At 41.8% G+C, this 17,493-nt stretch overlaps 1 protein-coding gene across 1 annotated transcript; it reads left to right on the top strand.

Annotated features, from left to right (window-relative positions):
- The first annotated feature begins 1,028 nt into the window (after nucleotides 1-1,028).
- LOC134405499 (vomeronasal type-2 receptor 26-like) lies at nucleotides 1,029-16,288 on the top strand. Its single transcript, XM_063136744.1, has 6 exons — nucleotides 1,029-1,195; nucleotides 2,610-2,901; nucleotides 4,912-5,706; nucleotides 6,474-6,701; nucleotides 7,884-8,010; nucleotides 15,360-16,288. Exons 1-6 carry the CDS (start codon nucleotides 1,029-1,031, stop codon nucleotides 16,286-16,288), a joined length of 2,538 nt encoding a protein of 845 aa, XP_062992814.1.
- The last annotated feature ends 1,205 nt before the right edge of the window (nucleotides 16,289-17,493 follow it).

Genomic DNA, 17,493 nt, shown 5'->3' with positions numbered 1-17,493 from the left:
TAAGAATCAAATCCCCATGCTTGGAGTCTGCATTTCAACTTTGGCCTTCAAAGAGGGAGTTGTGGCTGAACTTCAATCGAACCCTGGGACTGAGGCACACCAGTCTCTGTGCTATTTACTTCATTTTATCACACAAAGAAGAAAATAATATTTGTAATATACAGGAAAATACCTCTGACAGTTTTGTCATGAATGATGCAACTTCAAAAGCTAACAGCACACTAGAGAAGACACCATCTCCTATATCATTTTCTAAATTACCAGTTTCCATTCCATTGAGAATACATTTCCAGAGCCCAGTGGCAAGATCAACAATCATGATCTGGAAGAAAGCTATAATACTCCACATATTGTTCAAAAATCTCAATTCAGGCATAGGAAGGGTTCTGTCATTCATTGTTGTGATCCATTCCCTTTCAAATCTTAAGTATGTTTCCATCAACTGATTCTACCATGATTTTTTAATCCAAAAATGTATGCTGTGAGTACCCTTCTTTCCCATACTTTCCCCACATCATTTACTTCTAGGTTTCTTACTCTGAAAAATTAGGTCTCCTCAATTGACTTTTTAAATTGTATATATATATATATATATATATATATATATATATATATATATATATTTAAAAAATAATGTGGGTTCCCAAACTTACACTTTTGCCTTTGAATGCTCATGTGAACTAATTCTCTGCTACAGCTGTACAGCTACAAAGGATGATTTCCAAAAGAAAAAGAGGCTTTTAATTCTCACACAGCCTTAATGGATAAAGTGAAGCGATCAAGAGAATGTACTGTTCAGGGGCACTGATGGACATGGAGACTTTATTAATTCCACAACGGTGGTGCTGGCAAACATTTTGTCTAAGGAACAAGTAATCATTGTAGCAAGAGAATCCTCTCCAAAACCTGATGATCTAGATACATTAAATGCTGTCTATGTAGACATGGGTTTTAGGAGAAGCTGTCTTGTCAGCAAGATGCTCATGTTGATGCTCCTGTATCTACTACTATGTCATACTGTAAACAAGATGCACTCTTTGAAGTGCACCACATCTGATGATCCTCTCCCTATTCCTCATCAATTTTACCAGCCAGGCGATCTTGTCATCGGTGGGATTGTTTCACAAGTCTTCTTCCTCTATAATATCCTCTCTTTCATGGAACAGCCTGCACAAATGTTGCACGATGAACCTCTGTAAGGCACAATTTCTTTTCTCTGTCTCTGTTTCTGCATGCAGCAAGTTCAGATCATAATAACAGAGAATGTATCCCTGTGATTCAGTAAAGAAATTATTACATTTACTTCCTTATTGAAGTTAGAAAAGTCCCATTCTAGCAATGTTAATGTTCCCCACCCCCAACTTCAACATTGTGTACATGCCACTAGTGAGTTTTCTGCTGCAGGGCCCATTGTATATATCTTGTTTCACTGAAATTGTTGGTACACAAATTCTCCTTTATAAGCATGTATTCAGTCTCAGTCTAAAGGCTGTAATTTCTTAGACTTTGATTTTTAAAAAAATAATAAGAACATTATAGCTTACATATGTGTTGGGCAGTGAGTAAAAGAGATCCACTGAGCCATAAAAGATCACTAGATGACTTTGGGCCAGTCCTTCAGCCAACCTACCTCCCCGAGTTGTTGTTGTGAGGATAAAATGGAGAGGAGGGAGTTGGGATAGTAATAAATAAAAAAAATATAGGCTATTTGGTTGTATTGGTTGTTTTTCATTATTGCTGGTTCTATAGAGCTGGAAAAAGTGCAGAAAAGGGCAACTAAAATGATGAAGGGACTGGAGCATCTCCCCTACAAGGGAAGGTTACATCAACTGGGATTGTTTAGCTTGGGGAAAAAAGAGACTAAGGGGAGACATGATAGAGGTGTACAAAATTATGCCCGGTATGGAGAATGTGGATAGGGAGACACTTTTCTCCCTCTCTCAAAATACTAGAACCCAGGGTCATCCCATGAAACTGATTGGTGGGAGATCCAGGACAAATAAAAGGAAGTACTTCTTCACACAGTGCATAGTTAAGTTATGGAACTCACTACCACAGGATGTAGTGATGGCCACCAATCTGGATGGCTTTAAAAGGGGGTTGGATAAACTCCTGGAGGCAAAGGCTATCAATGGCTACTAGCCCTGATGGTTGTGTGCTATCTCCAGTATTCAAGGCAATAAGCCTTTGTGCACTAGTTGCTGGGGAACATGGGTGGGTGTGTGGGTGCTGTTGCACCATGTCCTGCCTGTTCATCCCTGGCCGATGGCTGGTTCGCCACTGTGTGAACAGAGTGCTGGACTAGATGGACCCTTGGTCTGATCCAGCATGGCACGTCTTATGTTCTTATGCCAAGAAACTGATCCCCTTAAAAGCATGCCACAGTTTATTAAGCACTACAGCGATTTCTACACATTCTGAGCGCTTAGCTCTTAGTGGGAGAAATATCTTTTTAAAGACCCTACTATTTTGTACTTCCCTCTATTTTCTTCACTGTTTATCTTATTTAAAGCTATACCTCAGTGTTAAAATCATGCAGGTGATGGATGCTGAAGCATACAAATCCATGTTGTTATTTCTTGTTTAAACAACCTCTAACTCTTATTCAGTTCAGTGCCTAAGAACTACCAACATATCCTGGCCCTGGCATTTGCTGTCAAAGAGATCAATGAGAATCCCAACATCTTAACCAATATCTCTCTAGGATTCCACATCCTCAACAGCTACTATGAGGCAAGGATGACCTCTAAGGCCACCATGAACCTGCTCTCTACACAACATAGGTTTGTCCCCAACTTCAAGTGTCACAACCAGAACAACATGGTAGCTCTCATTGGAGGATGCATCTCTGAAACTTCTGCCAATATGGTCATCATTTCAGCAAGCCGTAAAACAGCACAGGTAAGCTGTATGCCTGGGGGTATGGAGACTTCACTTTTATGACACCATCTTCTTCATTCAGCAATCATTTGTTAAAGTGCTTGCAACACAACCTGTCCTCAGTTTCATCGCCTCCATTTTGGGTCAGCAGTCCTCACTGACCCACAAGCTTCAGCTCTTATATCCTCTAGATAAAAGAGATACCAAATGTGCCCAATTGATTCCCTTTAGGGTTATTTCCTAGGAAATATGTTCCATTTTGATAGCACAGAAAGATAAACAAAATGCAGGGTTTTATATTTTTAAAAAGAAAATATTTTATATTTTATACTTTTTTAAACCCCAACAGTTGTAAATACTAGTATAAACCATTTTAAAGCAGTAGTGTGGATCCAGCCTAGATGTAGCTTCATCAATCCGTAAGGGCTCTATCTCTCCAACTAACTTCCTGGTCTGGTCTTATATAAACTCAGCTTCCTCTCTCTCTCCCCACTCTCTCTCCCTCCCTCTCTCTCACACACACAGACATACATGCACACACACAAGCCCCTCCCACCTTTCATTTGCCCTCTACCATACAATTAAGCCTAACTTACATTTAACACAGCAAACACATATAAACATTAGTAACAACTCAAAATGGCAAGCATTGACATTTTATCACAGTGCTGCATGATGTTTTGGTTAGCTAACTGGTTAAATCCAGGCAACGAAATAATGCAATTTGTGGGATTAACCGCTTCCTGGAAAACCATACAGTAACCAAAGAATGGTTCCTCTTGAAATTGGAAGGTGATTTTCAGTAGCGTCCACAATGTTTTGTCCTGGACCTATGCACTTCAATATTTTCAGTAATGATTAAATGAACAAGGGGAATCCTTAACAAATTTGCAGGTGACACAATTCGAAAAATGAGTAAAATTACAAATGACCATGGAAACCAGGCTGGAAAATAACAAAAATTTAACTCAACAAAGAGAAATACAAAGTTCTGTATTGAGATTTTTAAAAAAGCAGCAATACACTGCTGTGGGATGAAGGATGGCCAGTTTGACAGTAATACAGGAGAAAAGGGTTTCATGATTACAGTTGGTACTGTAAAGCAGTAGTTTTTCTACAAAAGGCTAAAAGCTCCATCTGACGAGCATTTACTGCATGCTCATTACTGGGCACTAACGGATTACTCACATGATGTCATCTGCCTCTCTCGCATCTTCTGCCCCTTCTGGCCTGCCTTGTGCTGCAAAAAAACCCAGAAAAAGTCCGGTTCCTGCTGTCTCCTGCCAGACTGAATGGGCCTCGTTACTTCCTGTTATCAGGAAGTGACATCAGAGCAATGACAGAGAAGCAACGAGAGCTGCAGGTTTCTACCTAGATGTGATGAGGATTTAAGGCTGCAATCTGGAGCACAGTTTCATAGAATTAAGTCCCATGGAAATCAGTGGATTATACTTCTGATTAGACATGCATCTGATAGCACACTACTGCAATTTTAGGCTGCACTAATTGACCATCACATACAAGAGGGCAAAGGCTTGTTCTCTGCTCCCTAGAGGACAAGGCTCAAGTTACAGGAAGCCAGATTCTGGCTGGACATTAGGAAAAACTTCCTGACTGTTAGAGCAGTACGATAATGGAACCAGTTACCTAGGGAGGTTGTAGGCTCTCCCACACTGGAGGCATTCAAGAAGCAGTTGGACAACCATCTGTCAGATATGCTTTAGGGTGCATTCCTGCATTGAGTGGGAGGGTTGGACTCGATGGCCTTATAGGCCTCTTCCAACTCTACTATTCTATGATTCTACTAGAGGTCATTCAAGTGGAGGCTGTATTGTTGCTTGTTGTGGGATCTTAAGTTCTGAATTTCCTGCACTGCACAGGGTGGAGTTGTATTAGGAACCACTACTCTCCATGTTTCTGTAATTTAGTATTCTCCTATAACCCATCTAAAAACATCATTCTATGCAGCTCACCTATGGATCGTTTTTACTACCAGAAGGGACCAAACCTCTATTCCAATTTTTGTACCAGATGGTCCCAAATGAAGCCCAACAGTACATGGGAGTGGTGCGGCTACTTCAGCATTTTCAATGGACGTGGATTGGGCTAGGTGCTGTGGATGATGACAGGGGGGACAGGTTTTTACAGACAATGGTGCCAATGCTTTCCCAGAATGGCATCTGTTATGCCTTCATAGTCAGAATAACAAAATGGGATTATGTGGATAAGATGATTGATGTGTATTTAAAGCATTGGGAAAGCTATGGAATTGTCATTCAGAGTAAAGCCAATGTAATATTTGTATATGGAGAACCTCCATCCTTTCAGGCATTGAGAGTGTTGCTGTTTCTAGCACCCTTCCTGGCCTTGCCACCGCTGGGTAAAGTGTGGATTGTGACATCCCACTGGGATTTTGCATCCCTATCTATTCAAAAGATTTGGGACATGCAAACCTTCCATGGTTCCATCTCCTTCACTGTTCACTTAAATCAGCCATTAGGATTCCAAACATTTGTCAAGAGGATAAGACCGTTCTGGTCTAAAGGAGATGGTTTCATCCAGGACTTCTGGGAACAGGCATTCAGCTGTTCACTAAAAATATCTGATGTGATGGAGGAAGACAAGGAAACGTGCACTGGGAAGGAGGAGCTAGAGACACTTCCTGGAGCTTTATTTGAAATGAAGATGACCGGCCACAGCTACAATGTCTACAATGCTGTCTATGCTGTGGCACATGCTTTGCATGCCATATACAAATCCAGATCCAAACACAAAAGATTAGCAGAAAGACAGAGACTAGCATTCCAGAACGTGCAACCATGGCAGGTAATTGAACCTGAACACTTTTTTTACAGTAAGTAATCCAAGAGTAAAGGGAACTCTAATTCTGCACTAAACAATGCCAGCATAATATTTCCTATTTAGACATTATTATTATTATTATTATTATTATTATTATTATTATTATTATTTATTGCATTTTTATACCGCCTAATAGCCGAAGCTCCCAGAAATACATTTGGATTAGTAGTACCACCCCCTTTGGGTTGGCTCCAGTTTTAGCCATGCTTACAGTAGAGCCACTGAAATCAATGGGATTGTAGTTTCCAGTAGGTCTACTCTAGACATGACTAAACATTAATCCAACCCATTTCTTTATGCATCAATAAATGTGGATCAATTTCATTTAACATTAATTTTTAAGAAAACATATATTAATCATAATTAGCCACCAAAAAGGGTCCAGTTAGAAGGGAGAAACTATAAATCAATGTGAAATCAATGCCACCATTATCAGTGACAGTATGTTTTATGTACATCAGTTGGTGGGGAACATAAACAGATGAGTGCTGTTAAATTTATGTCCTACTTGAGGGTTTCCTGTGGACAACTGGGTGGCCACTGTGTGAACAGAATGCTAGACCACATGAACCCTTGCTCTGATCCAGCATGGCTCTTCTTATGTTCTTACATGGTTTCTAAAAAAAAGAGAGAGAGAGAGAGAATAATTCAGATGTTGGTTGATACAGGCCTTTTTGAACATCTTTGCAGTACTTTCAAGACCTCTTTGTTCATACTCTCTTTCAATCTAGCTCCATCACTTTCTAAGTAGCACCTCATTCAATAATAGCGCTGGTGACACTGTGCACTTCAATGTAAATGGGGAATTGGTTGCAGGCTTTGATGTTACAAACTGGTTGATGTTCCCCAATGGCTCGGTGGTTAGAGTAAAAGTGGGAAGATGGGATCTCCAGGCTTCTCCAGGCAAAGAGTTAACCATTAATGATGATGAAATTGTGTGGCATACAAGCTTTAATCAGGTGAGTCACAATTACAGGTGCTTGAGTCTGTAAACATGCATGTTCACTGAGATCTCAAGTTGAAGACGTTTTGTGAACTAATGTTTCCATACATGTAACATCAGTTTCCAATAATTTTAAACTCTTGTCAAAATGGTATTATTGGGGTAGGGTGCTCTTTAGATGGCCATGTGTGTTGCTTCACTTATTTCAAAATGTGTTATGCCAGCCCTGCTGCACTTGTGAACCATCATGGTCCTTTCCATGAGTGGGGTCTTGGACATCTTCCCCAAAGCCCTGTCTTCATGGCATCACTGCATAAAAGAAAGTTCCAATGCTGCTGAAAGTTCTCAAAATCCCTTTTTATATTGTGAACTGTAAATGAAAATTCCTAAACCAACCCTGCATTTGGGGGCCCTCTTGCTCCTTCCGCTGGCATGATTACTGAAGATCTTCCTACCACCACTGTCCATGGGGACAACATGCTTGGGCAGTTCTCATAGACAGTGGAACCTTTGGGCTCCCATTTCATTGGGGCTGTGGATCTATTCTGGGGTTCAGGAAGGACAAGCCAGAGCTCTAACAGAGCTCAATGAAGTGTGGCACTCTGTTCCCAAACTGGATAAGAATATAAGATTCAGCATGTTAGATAGCCACACCTAAATTGGAACAAATAATCTCCACTGTTCTTTGACCATGTGATCCCTGGTTGCCAAAGCATCTTAGACTCACATGCCCCTGGTGGAAGAGAGTCTCTTGAAACTGGGCTGGCAGAAAAAAGACTTTGAACTTCTCTAAATGTGCAATTTATTGCACACCTACAGCACTATATCGGCAGTGTGTAATGCAAGGGCCTCTAGATGGCACTGTTTGTTCAATATATAGAGAATTGCCAAAAAGGGGATTTTTCAATAACAAATCACATTTGCCACCTATAGGAGAACATTGTAAACCTGGAAAGACACCGGAAGAAGAAAGCCTGGCAAGGGTGTGGGAATTTTACTTAATGTAAAGAAGCTATGGCTAGCCTAAAACATTTCTTGCATTTATCAGCCAGGAAAGGTGTCATTTGTTGCTCTCAATTTCATCTGGAAGTGTAGTCTTTGGTTTGAGAAGCTCACTGTCAACAGCCCACTTTTTGCAGCACAGACATTCTCAAGACACGGGCTCTTATTTTTAGTTTTCCCCCATGCTACTGTACAGGTGCTGCCCTTTTCTGTGTGCAATGAGAACTGCTATCCTGGCTACAGCAAGAAAAAGAGGGAAGGAGAGAAATTTTGCTGCTATGACTGTGCTCCATGTCCAAAAGGGATGATTTCTCACCAGAAGGGTAGGAGACATAATGTTTAGAGACAACCCCCATTATAAAACCTATTAATTACTTATTGGAAGAATGTGTACCTCTTTTCTGATTATGAAGGCAGTTCTCAACACAGATTTTTTTAAAAAAGAATTATATTAACACACACACACGGAGGAAGACTAAATATAGATGCATGTGTGTTTGTGTATTTTAAAAAGCTGAGGGATGATGGGTAAAATTTCCTAAGAGACTTAGGAATCATGAAATAGCATTAGCTACCCAATAACTCTCAGAATAAAAAAGGGATAAAGAGGGGACACGACAGGAATTTTCACAGCTAATTCAAGTTTTTATCTATTATTTCAGGCTTCCTTTACATGGTAGAAAGGGAGAGGGGATAAATCAAACAAGTAGAAATATATAAATATAAGTAACGAAGCATTCTCCTAAGTTTCAGAAAATCGTAACGCTAGAATCAGAAGCCCAATGAGGCCTTGTACAATAGCTCTTAATCCAAGGGTGAATTCACATGTCAGGAGGGGATCCTTTATATAACCAGTCCCTCAATCATTTAAATTTTAAATGGACAAGCTCATGGACAAGCGGGAATTGCTGCTGAATCAGGCAAGTGCAAGGATCCCTGGCTTTGTGTCTGGGGCCTGGGCCTGTGAGAAATCACCAAGCCTAAAGCCCCAACAGGACTCTTGTTATATCCCTAAAAATACGACCTGTCACATTTTGGATCACTTGAAGTTTCCAAGCGCTTTTCCAAAACAGCCCAACCTAGAGCAATAATGACATCTTGACTCATACAATGTCAGCATATGTCACCATGACCAGATCTACTTTATCTGCCAACAGACAAAGCTGGAGCACCAGCCAATAGTGGGCAAATGCATCACAACCTTGGATAGATAACACCTGGTCATCTAGGAGAAAAACTAGTAAAATGTAGTATAAAGAAATGTGGTGGAATGAATCAAATTATGATTTGGTTTCAATTCATCCTATTTATTCCATATTATATTTGGGCAGATCTACACCAAGCAGGGTATACACTATGAAAGTGGTATGAAAGCAGTATATGGAGGCAGGATCTATAGTACTGCTTTATTGAAGTGCACTGACAGCTGTTGTGTCAACAGGTTCTGGATGGGGTTACACTCCCCCTGAAAAATTGTGTTCACAGCTTGGGGGTGCTTCTGGATCCGACGCTCCAAATGACAGCCCAGATAGATGCGGTGGCCAGGAGTGCCTACTATCAGCTTCGGCTGATTCGCCAGCTGCGCCGCTTCCTAAAGTCGGAAGACCTAAAGATGGTAGTGCATGCACTGGTAACTTTGAGGCTTGACTTCTGCAATGCACTCTACATAGGGCTACCTTTGTGCTTAGTCCGGAAACTTCAACTAGTCCAAACTATGGCAGCCAGGCGGGTCACTGGAACACCTAAGGGTGACCACATTACACCAGTTTTAAAATCTCTTCACTGGCTACCAATTAGTTTCCAGGTGAAGTATAAAGTGTTGGTTATCACCTTTAAAGCCCTACATGGTTTGGGTCCAGGCTACCTGCAGGATCACCTTCTCCCGTAGAATCTGCCCCGCACACTCAGGTCCTCTGGGAAGAATCTAATTCAGTCAGCCAAACCTAGGCTGGCGGGTATTACCCAGGGGATCTTCTCTTCTGCTGCTCCTAGACTGTAGAATGGCCTGCTGGAGGAGATTTGTCAACTCAACAGTCTTTTAGCATTTAAAAAAAGCAATAAAGACTGATCTATTCCAGCAGGCCTATCCAGTGGAATTTTAGAATGTGTTTAGGATGTTTTAAGGATATTTTAATCATGTATACTATGTTTTTAATCAGTTTTATGTGTTTAATATTCGCTGTTGCTCCCCGCCTTGATCTAAGTGGAGAGGCTGGTAAGAAATAAATTATTATTATTATTATTATTATTATTATTATTATTATTATTATTATCATCATCATTATTAGGACACATGCTGTATACTACTTTCATACTAAAAAGGGAGAAGAGAAGACCCTGGGAATTATAGACCTATTAGCCTCCTAAGTGTTATAAGCAAGTTGTATGCTAGCCATTTACTGGAAAAGTTGAGTGATTGACTGGAACAGGAAAATATAATAAAGAGTGAACAGGCTGGGTTTAGGGGTGGGCGCTCCACGGTAGATCAGGGACTTATTCTTCAGCATTTAGTAGGCAAATACTCAACTCCCCCGGGGGGTGCACTTTATACTGCCTTTATTGATTTTAGATCTGCATTCGATCTGATATCTAGGGACAGACTGTGGGAAAAGTTAGAGGGTACTAACATTGACCGTCGACTGCTGATTCTTATTCGCAGTCTATATGAAAACACTAGGCTCCAGGTGAGATGTAACAGTGCTGGTCTTATGTCCCGGTCTATCACTACCACGATGGGTGTGAAACAGGGCTGTGTATTAGCTCCCACTCTGTTTAATTTTTACATTAATTCCCTGGTAGAATGTCTAGTGGAGCAAAGAGCACAACCTCCTAGTATATCAAATAGACCCTTATCGATTTTGCTCTATGCGGACGATGCGGTGCTGTTGTCATTGACCAAGTCAGGTTTGAGGAGATTGCTGAGGGCCTTGAAGGGTTACTGTGAAAGTGAACTACTGCAGATCAATTATGACAAAACAAAGGTTGTCGTTTTTTCCAGAAGAAGATTAAAATATAAATGGCAACTAAATGAACACCAAATCGAACAGGTGGCTTTGTACAAATATCTGGGAATAATATTTCATTCATCAGGAACGTGGAGGGTTCAATCTAAAAATGCAATCGCTAATGTGCAGAGGAGCATTAAGGCACTCCTCTCCTTTTTCTACAACAAAGGTGGGCAGCATATTCCCTCTGTTCTCCAAGTTTTTGTTGCTAAGGTTTTAGCTCAAATGCTGTATGGTTCAGAGATTTGTGTCTATGAAAACCTGGCCCCTCTGGAGGCTGTACAAACTAAGTTTCTGAGGGCAATACTTGCGGTCCCGTCCTGCCTTCAAAATGCAATTGTAAGGCTGGAGGCAGGCCAGATCTCATTAGAGGCTCGTATATGGATACGTAAGTTCCATCTCTGGTTAAAATTACTGTTTGTCCCTGTGGGTTTAGCTCCGCTTACTCTAACAGACACTTTCAATTCAAGGTGGAAGGATACTTTGAATAGGAAGTTGCAATCCCTGGGCTACTCCATGGATGCAGTCCTGAACCTAGGATATGAGAAAGTGAAAATGGATATTGCCCAAAGAATTCAAGATATAGACTTTCAAGACCAATTGAGTCGAGCTAGCCTGAACCCGGGATTCAGGGAAAATAGTAGTTCTCCAACAATTGCCATGTACCTGATAAACTTGACCGTTCCGAGGCTCAGAAGAGCTTTTAAGTTAGCCAGATTTAATGTTCTACCTTCAGCATTGCTGGAGGGTAGATTTAAAAAAATCCCTTACAGTGAACGGCAATGTCCATGTGGGTCGGGGGATGTTGAGACAATAGCCCATGTTTTACTTTACTGCCACCTGTATAAAGACCTCAGAGTCTCCTTAATAACTCCACTTATAAAAAAATTCCCAGGTAGAACAGACAAAGTGTGTTTAGATTATCTTTTCTCAGGCATGAACACTCAAGTTACTGTAAAAGTCGCAAGATTTTGTGCTGCAGCCATCTCACGCCGTAAGGTGGCGAGACAATAATAATATTCACGTACCACATCTGTAATGTAATGTAATGTGTTAAATGTGTTAAATTGTATGGTGTTTGATTGGAGTGCTGGTTGTCATACCGTAATAAACTTATTCATTCATTCATTCATTCATACTTTCATACTGCTTTCATAGTGTTATATCCTGCTCGGTGTAGACGTTTCATGGGTCATAATTGAACTCTAGGCAGTGTACATGAGGACTCCTGGAAATTCATGAAGAGTAGGTCTAATATTGATTGATTTGATTTCCCACCTTTCTACCAAGAAAAATGACAATACTGGTCATGGTGGCTATTGTGGCATGAAGCTGTCCTTCATTCTTAAATTTTCACTCTCTTTCTTTAAGAGTTTGCACCTTGTGGGACTTGGGCCAAGTACTCCCTTTGGACTATTCAGAGCCCTTCCTAACAAGGCTCAGGTGCTGGGTTTGGTAAATGCTGCATAGCTTGTTGTTCTTGGCCAGCTAGCCCTTATAAGGGGGATTAGAAACCCCTGTCAAGGGACTGGGCAGCGGTGAGACCATGGAGACTGTGGCCTTAGTTAGACCTACCATTTAATCCAGGACGGAGGAGGGAAGATCTTGCATTGTGTTTAACGCAAGATCCCTTCTCCGTTTACACGTGAGGCACCACGACCTCAGGTAGGAAAGCAAGTGAATTATTGTGAATGAAAGTGGGTTTACATGAATGCTCATGCGCTGAAGGTAGGTTTTTTTTAATTTAACTTAATTTCCCCGCTCCCCCCCACCCTACCCCCAATGGGTGCAGGGCTCCTGAGGAGCCCTGCACCCCATGAATGGCTCCCAGTTCCGCACGAGGAATCGCGTGGACCTGGGTCAAACTGCGGCAACGGGCCACATATTCCAGTGTCTCAGGCTGAGCCCGAGACTGCAGAAAAGGCAAGCCCAAAGTGGAGGGCTCTATCCCGGGGCAAGGGAGGGATCATCCCTCCCTGATCCCGGGATCCCCTGTGGATCATGTGGACGCACAAGGACGATCCCGGGGTTCCCCCTGTGATAAAGCCCCATCTAGCTAAGGCCTGTATTGCTCTGGACCAGAGATTGATGCCTTAGAGAAGTGGAACGTGCCAGTGGTTTAGTCTGCAATGTAAGTTACAGAGGCACAGAGTAGCCAAGAGGTCAGCTTGTAGGTTTGTTTATTGTATTTTATCTGCTGCTTTCTTCCTCACCTAATTTTTGAAATTGAATTCCTTCCCTTAATGTTTGAAACTACATGTGTCTATTCATCTGTCTTTGACCTTAGTTAGACCTAAAGTTTAGCCCACAACAGAGGAGGGAAGATCCCGCGATGTATTTATCATGAGATCTCTCCTCTGTCTACACATGACAAGCGACGACCTCAGAAGGAGAGGCATCGCACTCGCCATTTTTTATTTTGAAAGAGATAGCAGCGCATGAACGCTTGTGCGCTAAAGGTATTTTTTTAAAATTTAAATTATCTTCCCCGCTCCCTCCACCCCTACTGCTGAGGAGCGCTGCGCACCATGCATGGCCCCAACTTCTGGCTCCTCACGAGGAATCGCATGGAGCCGGGTCAACCCGCAGCACCTGGCCACACGTTCCACAGTCTCAGGATCAGCTTGGGACCGCAGAAAAACCAGGGCCAAAGGCGAGGGCACGATCCTAGATCAAGGGAGGGATGATCCCTCCCTGATCCCGGGATCCCCTGTGCATTATGTGGACTCACAGGGACGATCCCAGGGTTAACCTGGGATAAAGCCCTGTCTATCTAAGGCCTCTGTGTCCTGTAATTTGAGGTTTCTGACCAAAAGGTTGGAGTTCTTCCCAAGTGGCCTAAGTACTTGGAAACACGAAATCAGGTCCTTATATATGAAAATATGATACTACAAACACATTTGAGGTATTTCACTACTTGGGAACTTTTCTTGGTTAAAATAGAATAATACATGCTATAGCAAAGCAAATGCAGATAGATCAATAACATCCATCCCTATTGCATGAAAAGCCTCATTCAGACTCACTCTACACTAAGAACAGGATGATCATGTCCCAGCTGTGGGTGCTGGGTGGCACAGAGAAAAATTTTGCAGGCCTGTGGAAAGTTTTTGGTTTTCTTATGTCGCAAATCTTCTCAAAGTTCCCTTCAGAGGTAAAGGGCTTCTTATATTTATTTATTTGTTTATTTATTACATTTCTATACCGCCCAATAGCCGAAGCTCTCTGGGCAGTTCAGAAAAATTCAAACCATACTAAAACAACAAACAGGTTAAAAACCACAAATACAAAATACAGTATAAAAAACACAACCAGGATAAAAACCACACAGAAAAAAAATGATATAAGATTAAAATACAGAGTTAGAACAGTAAAATTTAAATTTAAGTTAAAATTAAGTGTTAAAATACTGAGAGAATAAAAAGGTCTTCAGCTGGCAACGAAAGGAGTACAGTGTAGGCGCCAGGCGGACCTCTCTGGGGAGCTCATTCCACAGCCGGGGTGTCACAGCGGAGAAAGCGCTGAGTCCATAAATTCAGTTCACCCTTCATCTCAGCCATCCTCATCATGGCTCCATTCTTCAGTTATCAATCTCACTTGGGATCATGAAGACACTTCGATGGTTTAACGTCCATATAAAGACTTCTTGACAAACGAGTTGTTGTTCCTTTCTCTGATTAGTTATTCCCTATCATCTCGGAAATCGTCCATCTTTCCCGTCTTGACTTCTGGCAGAATTCCATGCATACTTTCCACTCAGCCAAGCCATTATTATGACACTCCTATTATGCTAGGAATAAAACACACTTTGCATCTCAGAACAAGCTGAACAAACCAGACTTCAAAGGTAACACACTCATGTCCTTACACATCCAATCACCCACTGTAAAAGGAGAATTGTGAGCTAGATAATTCTTTGGTCTCATCCATCAGAGCTCTTCTTTTTCAGTGTGTATGTGTGCACATAAAATTTACAATTATAACAAAATTTACAATTATAACAAAACAAAACAGTATAACTCTAAGTACTGGTTGCTGGGGAACATGACTGGAAAGTGTGCTGTTGTGCTCATGTCCTGTCTGTCAACTTCCCATATCCACCTGGTTGGCCACTGTGGGGGCAGAATGCTGGATGATGTAGGACCTTCGTCTAATCTGCTACAGCTCTTCTTATGTTAAAGGATGAGACCCAAGTCTCTGTACCTTCAGCAATGTGAAAAACCCTGCACATACATTACCATCTTCAGCACGATGACTGAACTATGTGTTTTAAGAACACGCCTTGGGAGTAAAGTGCCCCCCATTCTAGAATGACAAGACCATTAAAAATAAAAATACACCACACAAGAAAAATGACACTTGGCATATTAAATGTCTGGCACATCAATTACCAATAACTCCAACAATGGCCTAGGAAGGCAAGTATTATTATAACGTTCACATTGCAAATGAAGCCTATGGTTAAGAAAGAATTAGTTTTGCCAAAGGAATGCTACTAAATTCATAGTTTGGGATTATCTCAAAGAAATAAACCTTAGCCACTACATAAGGTCAGAATGATCTACAAACACTTTTGAAAGCAGAAGAACACAAAAAGAGGCATTCTTGCTGTTATAACTGACTCCTTCAGCATCTTCAAATACTTAATGAGCCTTTTCTTTTTTCAGACATGGATGCCTGTGTCAATTGTCCAGAAGATCAGTATCCCAACAAGGAACAAACTCAATGCATTCCCAGGGTTCTAAGCTACCTCTCTTATGAAGAATCTTTAGGGATCAGCTTGACTATCTTGGCTATTTCTCTCTTTTTAATCACAATTTTGGTGCTTGGAACCTTTCTGAAGCACAAAGACACTCCCATAGTCAAAGCCAACAACCGGAGCTTCACCTACATCCTCCTCATCTCTCTCTTTCTCTGCTTCCTCTGCACCTTGCTCTTCATTGGACAACCAGGAAATGTGGTCTGCCTTATCCGACAAATGGTTTTTGGCGTTGTCTTTTCTGTGGCTCTATCCAGCATTTTGGCTAAAACCATTACTGTACTTGTGGCTTTCATGGCTACCAAGCCAGGCTCCAGGTTGAGGAAAAGGCTGGGGAAAGGACTGGCAAATTCTATTGCACTTTCCGGCTCCTTGATTCAAGCAGGCATTTGTACAGTTTGGCTAAGTACATTTCCTCCATTCCCAGATGTGGACATGCACTCATTGGATGGGAAAATAATACTGGAATGTAGTGAGGGCTCTGCTTGCATGTTTTACTGTGTTTTGGGCTATTTGGGTTCCCTGGCAATGGTCAGTTTCATGGTGGCTTTCTTAGCCAGGAAGTTACCTGACAGTTTCAATGAGGCCAAATTCATCACTTTCAGCATGTTGGTGTTTTGCAGTGTGTGGTTGTCCTTTGTTCCATCTTACCTGAGCACCAGGGGAAAGTATGTGGTGGCCGTGGAGATCTTTGCCATCCTGTCTTCCAGTACTGGATTACTGGTTTTCATCTTTTTCCCTAAATGCTACATTATTGTCCTCAGGCCTGAGCTGAACAACAGGCAGCTGCTCATAAGAAGGAAAAATGAAAAAATCATGTTTTTCTTTATATTCTGAGGTTTACTTTCCTGGAAATCCTGGTGATAGGGACATTATAAAAATTCCAAAAAAAGTTCTTGCTACCTGTTCACTAACATTTTGAGCAGAACTTAGCAAACATAGTCCACTCAAATAACTCCCCTTCTCAAGTCAGCTTTTCCTGCCTGATATCCTATCCCCAGTAGGGGGGAGGGGTGTTTCATCTATGTAGCCTAAAAAAAATGAAAGGTGCCCACTCCACATCATTTGTCTTAATGCAGCTCCTGTGCAGTTAAATGTGCAAAGTACGCCATTCCCCCAGATTAAATTCTGCATACTGGGTGTGCCTGGGTGTGGGTGAGTGTGAACTGACTGTGACTTGGTCAAGAATTGGGGCCATCCCTTTCCCCCCAGATTCCTTTTCTTCCACCATTAGCAGTAGCACACTTTTTGGACACAGGCTTAGGCTTCTTTTCCCACTGGTTAGCGCTAATTTGGAGTGATGCTATTTTGCAATAGTACTGTTTTACTCGTTTCACTATTACTGCTCCCTTTGCCTTCTTCATTGTTTGTCCTTACTTTGCACTATTTCACAGTGGTGCAATCTCACAATATTACAGTTTCACTCTTTCACCACTATGCAGTTCCATGCTTTTGAAATTGAGGACTTGGTGCTATCTCTTGCCACTCTCCATTCCTTCTCTGCTCTTTAGTTTGGCACTGTGATGTATAACAGTAGGACTATTGCAAAATGGTGATGTTTCACTCTCTCACCACTTTGCTATTCTGTGCTTTGGATATATAACACTTCTCCACTGTTAATTTCACTTTGCACTGTATTGCGGTACTGCGATCTTGCAATACCATGGTTTCACCCATCCTCAGGCCAGGGCTGTGGAAAAGGTGCGCCATAAGCGAATTCACTTATGGAGCGTTAGGGGAGGCTTCAGTGCGGCCTGGGCCCGGATTCCCCTGTGCATCATCTGGATGCACAGCAGAGAAACTGGGCCTCACAGCGCGCTAACGCTTCGTCTAGCAAGGCCCTGTGAAACACAGAGCAATTCAGCCAGTGGGCTTTCTCTGAGCAAAAACGTTGGCTCTCATGAGGCATGCATTATTTTGGACAGGAGGATATTACATTATTAATCAGTTCACCTTACAAAACACTGCATCTCCCACTGGCAGTCCACCTGGCACCGCCGCTTCTTTCATTTTCTTCTTTCATGATGCACTGGTTTTAAACG

The sequence above is a fragment of the Elgaria multicarinata genome, chromosome 11 (genome assembly GCF_023053635.1).
Source record: "Elgaria multicarinata webbii isolate HBS135686 ecotype San Diego chromosome 11, rElgMul1.1.pri, whole genome shotgun sequence".
Lineage (NCBI taxonomy): Eukaryota > Metazoa > Chordata > Lepidosauria > Squamata > Anguidae > Elgaria > Elgaria multicarinata.
This window is presented reverse-complemented; position numbering and strand designations above follow the sequence as displayed.

Coding starts and splice junctions, on each gene's coding strand:
- LOC134405499 (XM_063136744.1), top strand. CDS start 1,029: ATGCACTCTTTGAAGTGCACCACATCTGATGATCCTCTCCCTATTCCT. Junction 1,196..2,609: donor ATGTTGCACGATGAACCTCT/GTAAGGCACAAT, acceptor ACTCTTATTCAG/TTCAGTGCCTAAGAACTACC. Junction 8,011..15,359: donor GATGATTTCTCACCAGAAGG/GTAGGAGACATA, acceptor TTCTTTTTTCAG/ACATGGATGCCTGTGTCAAT.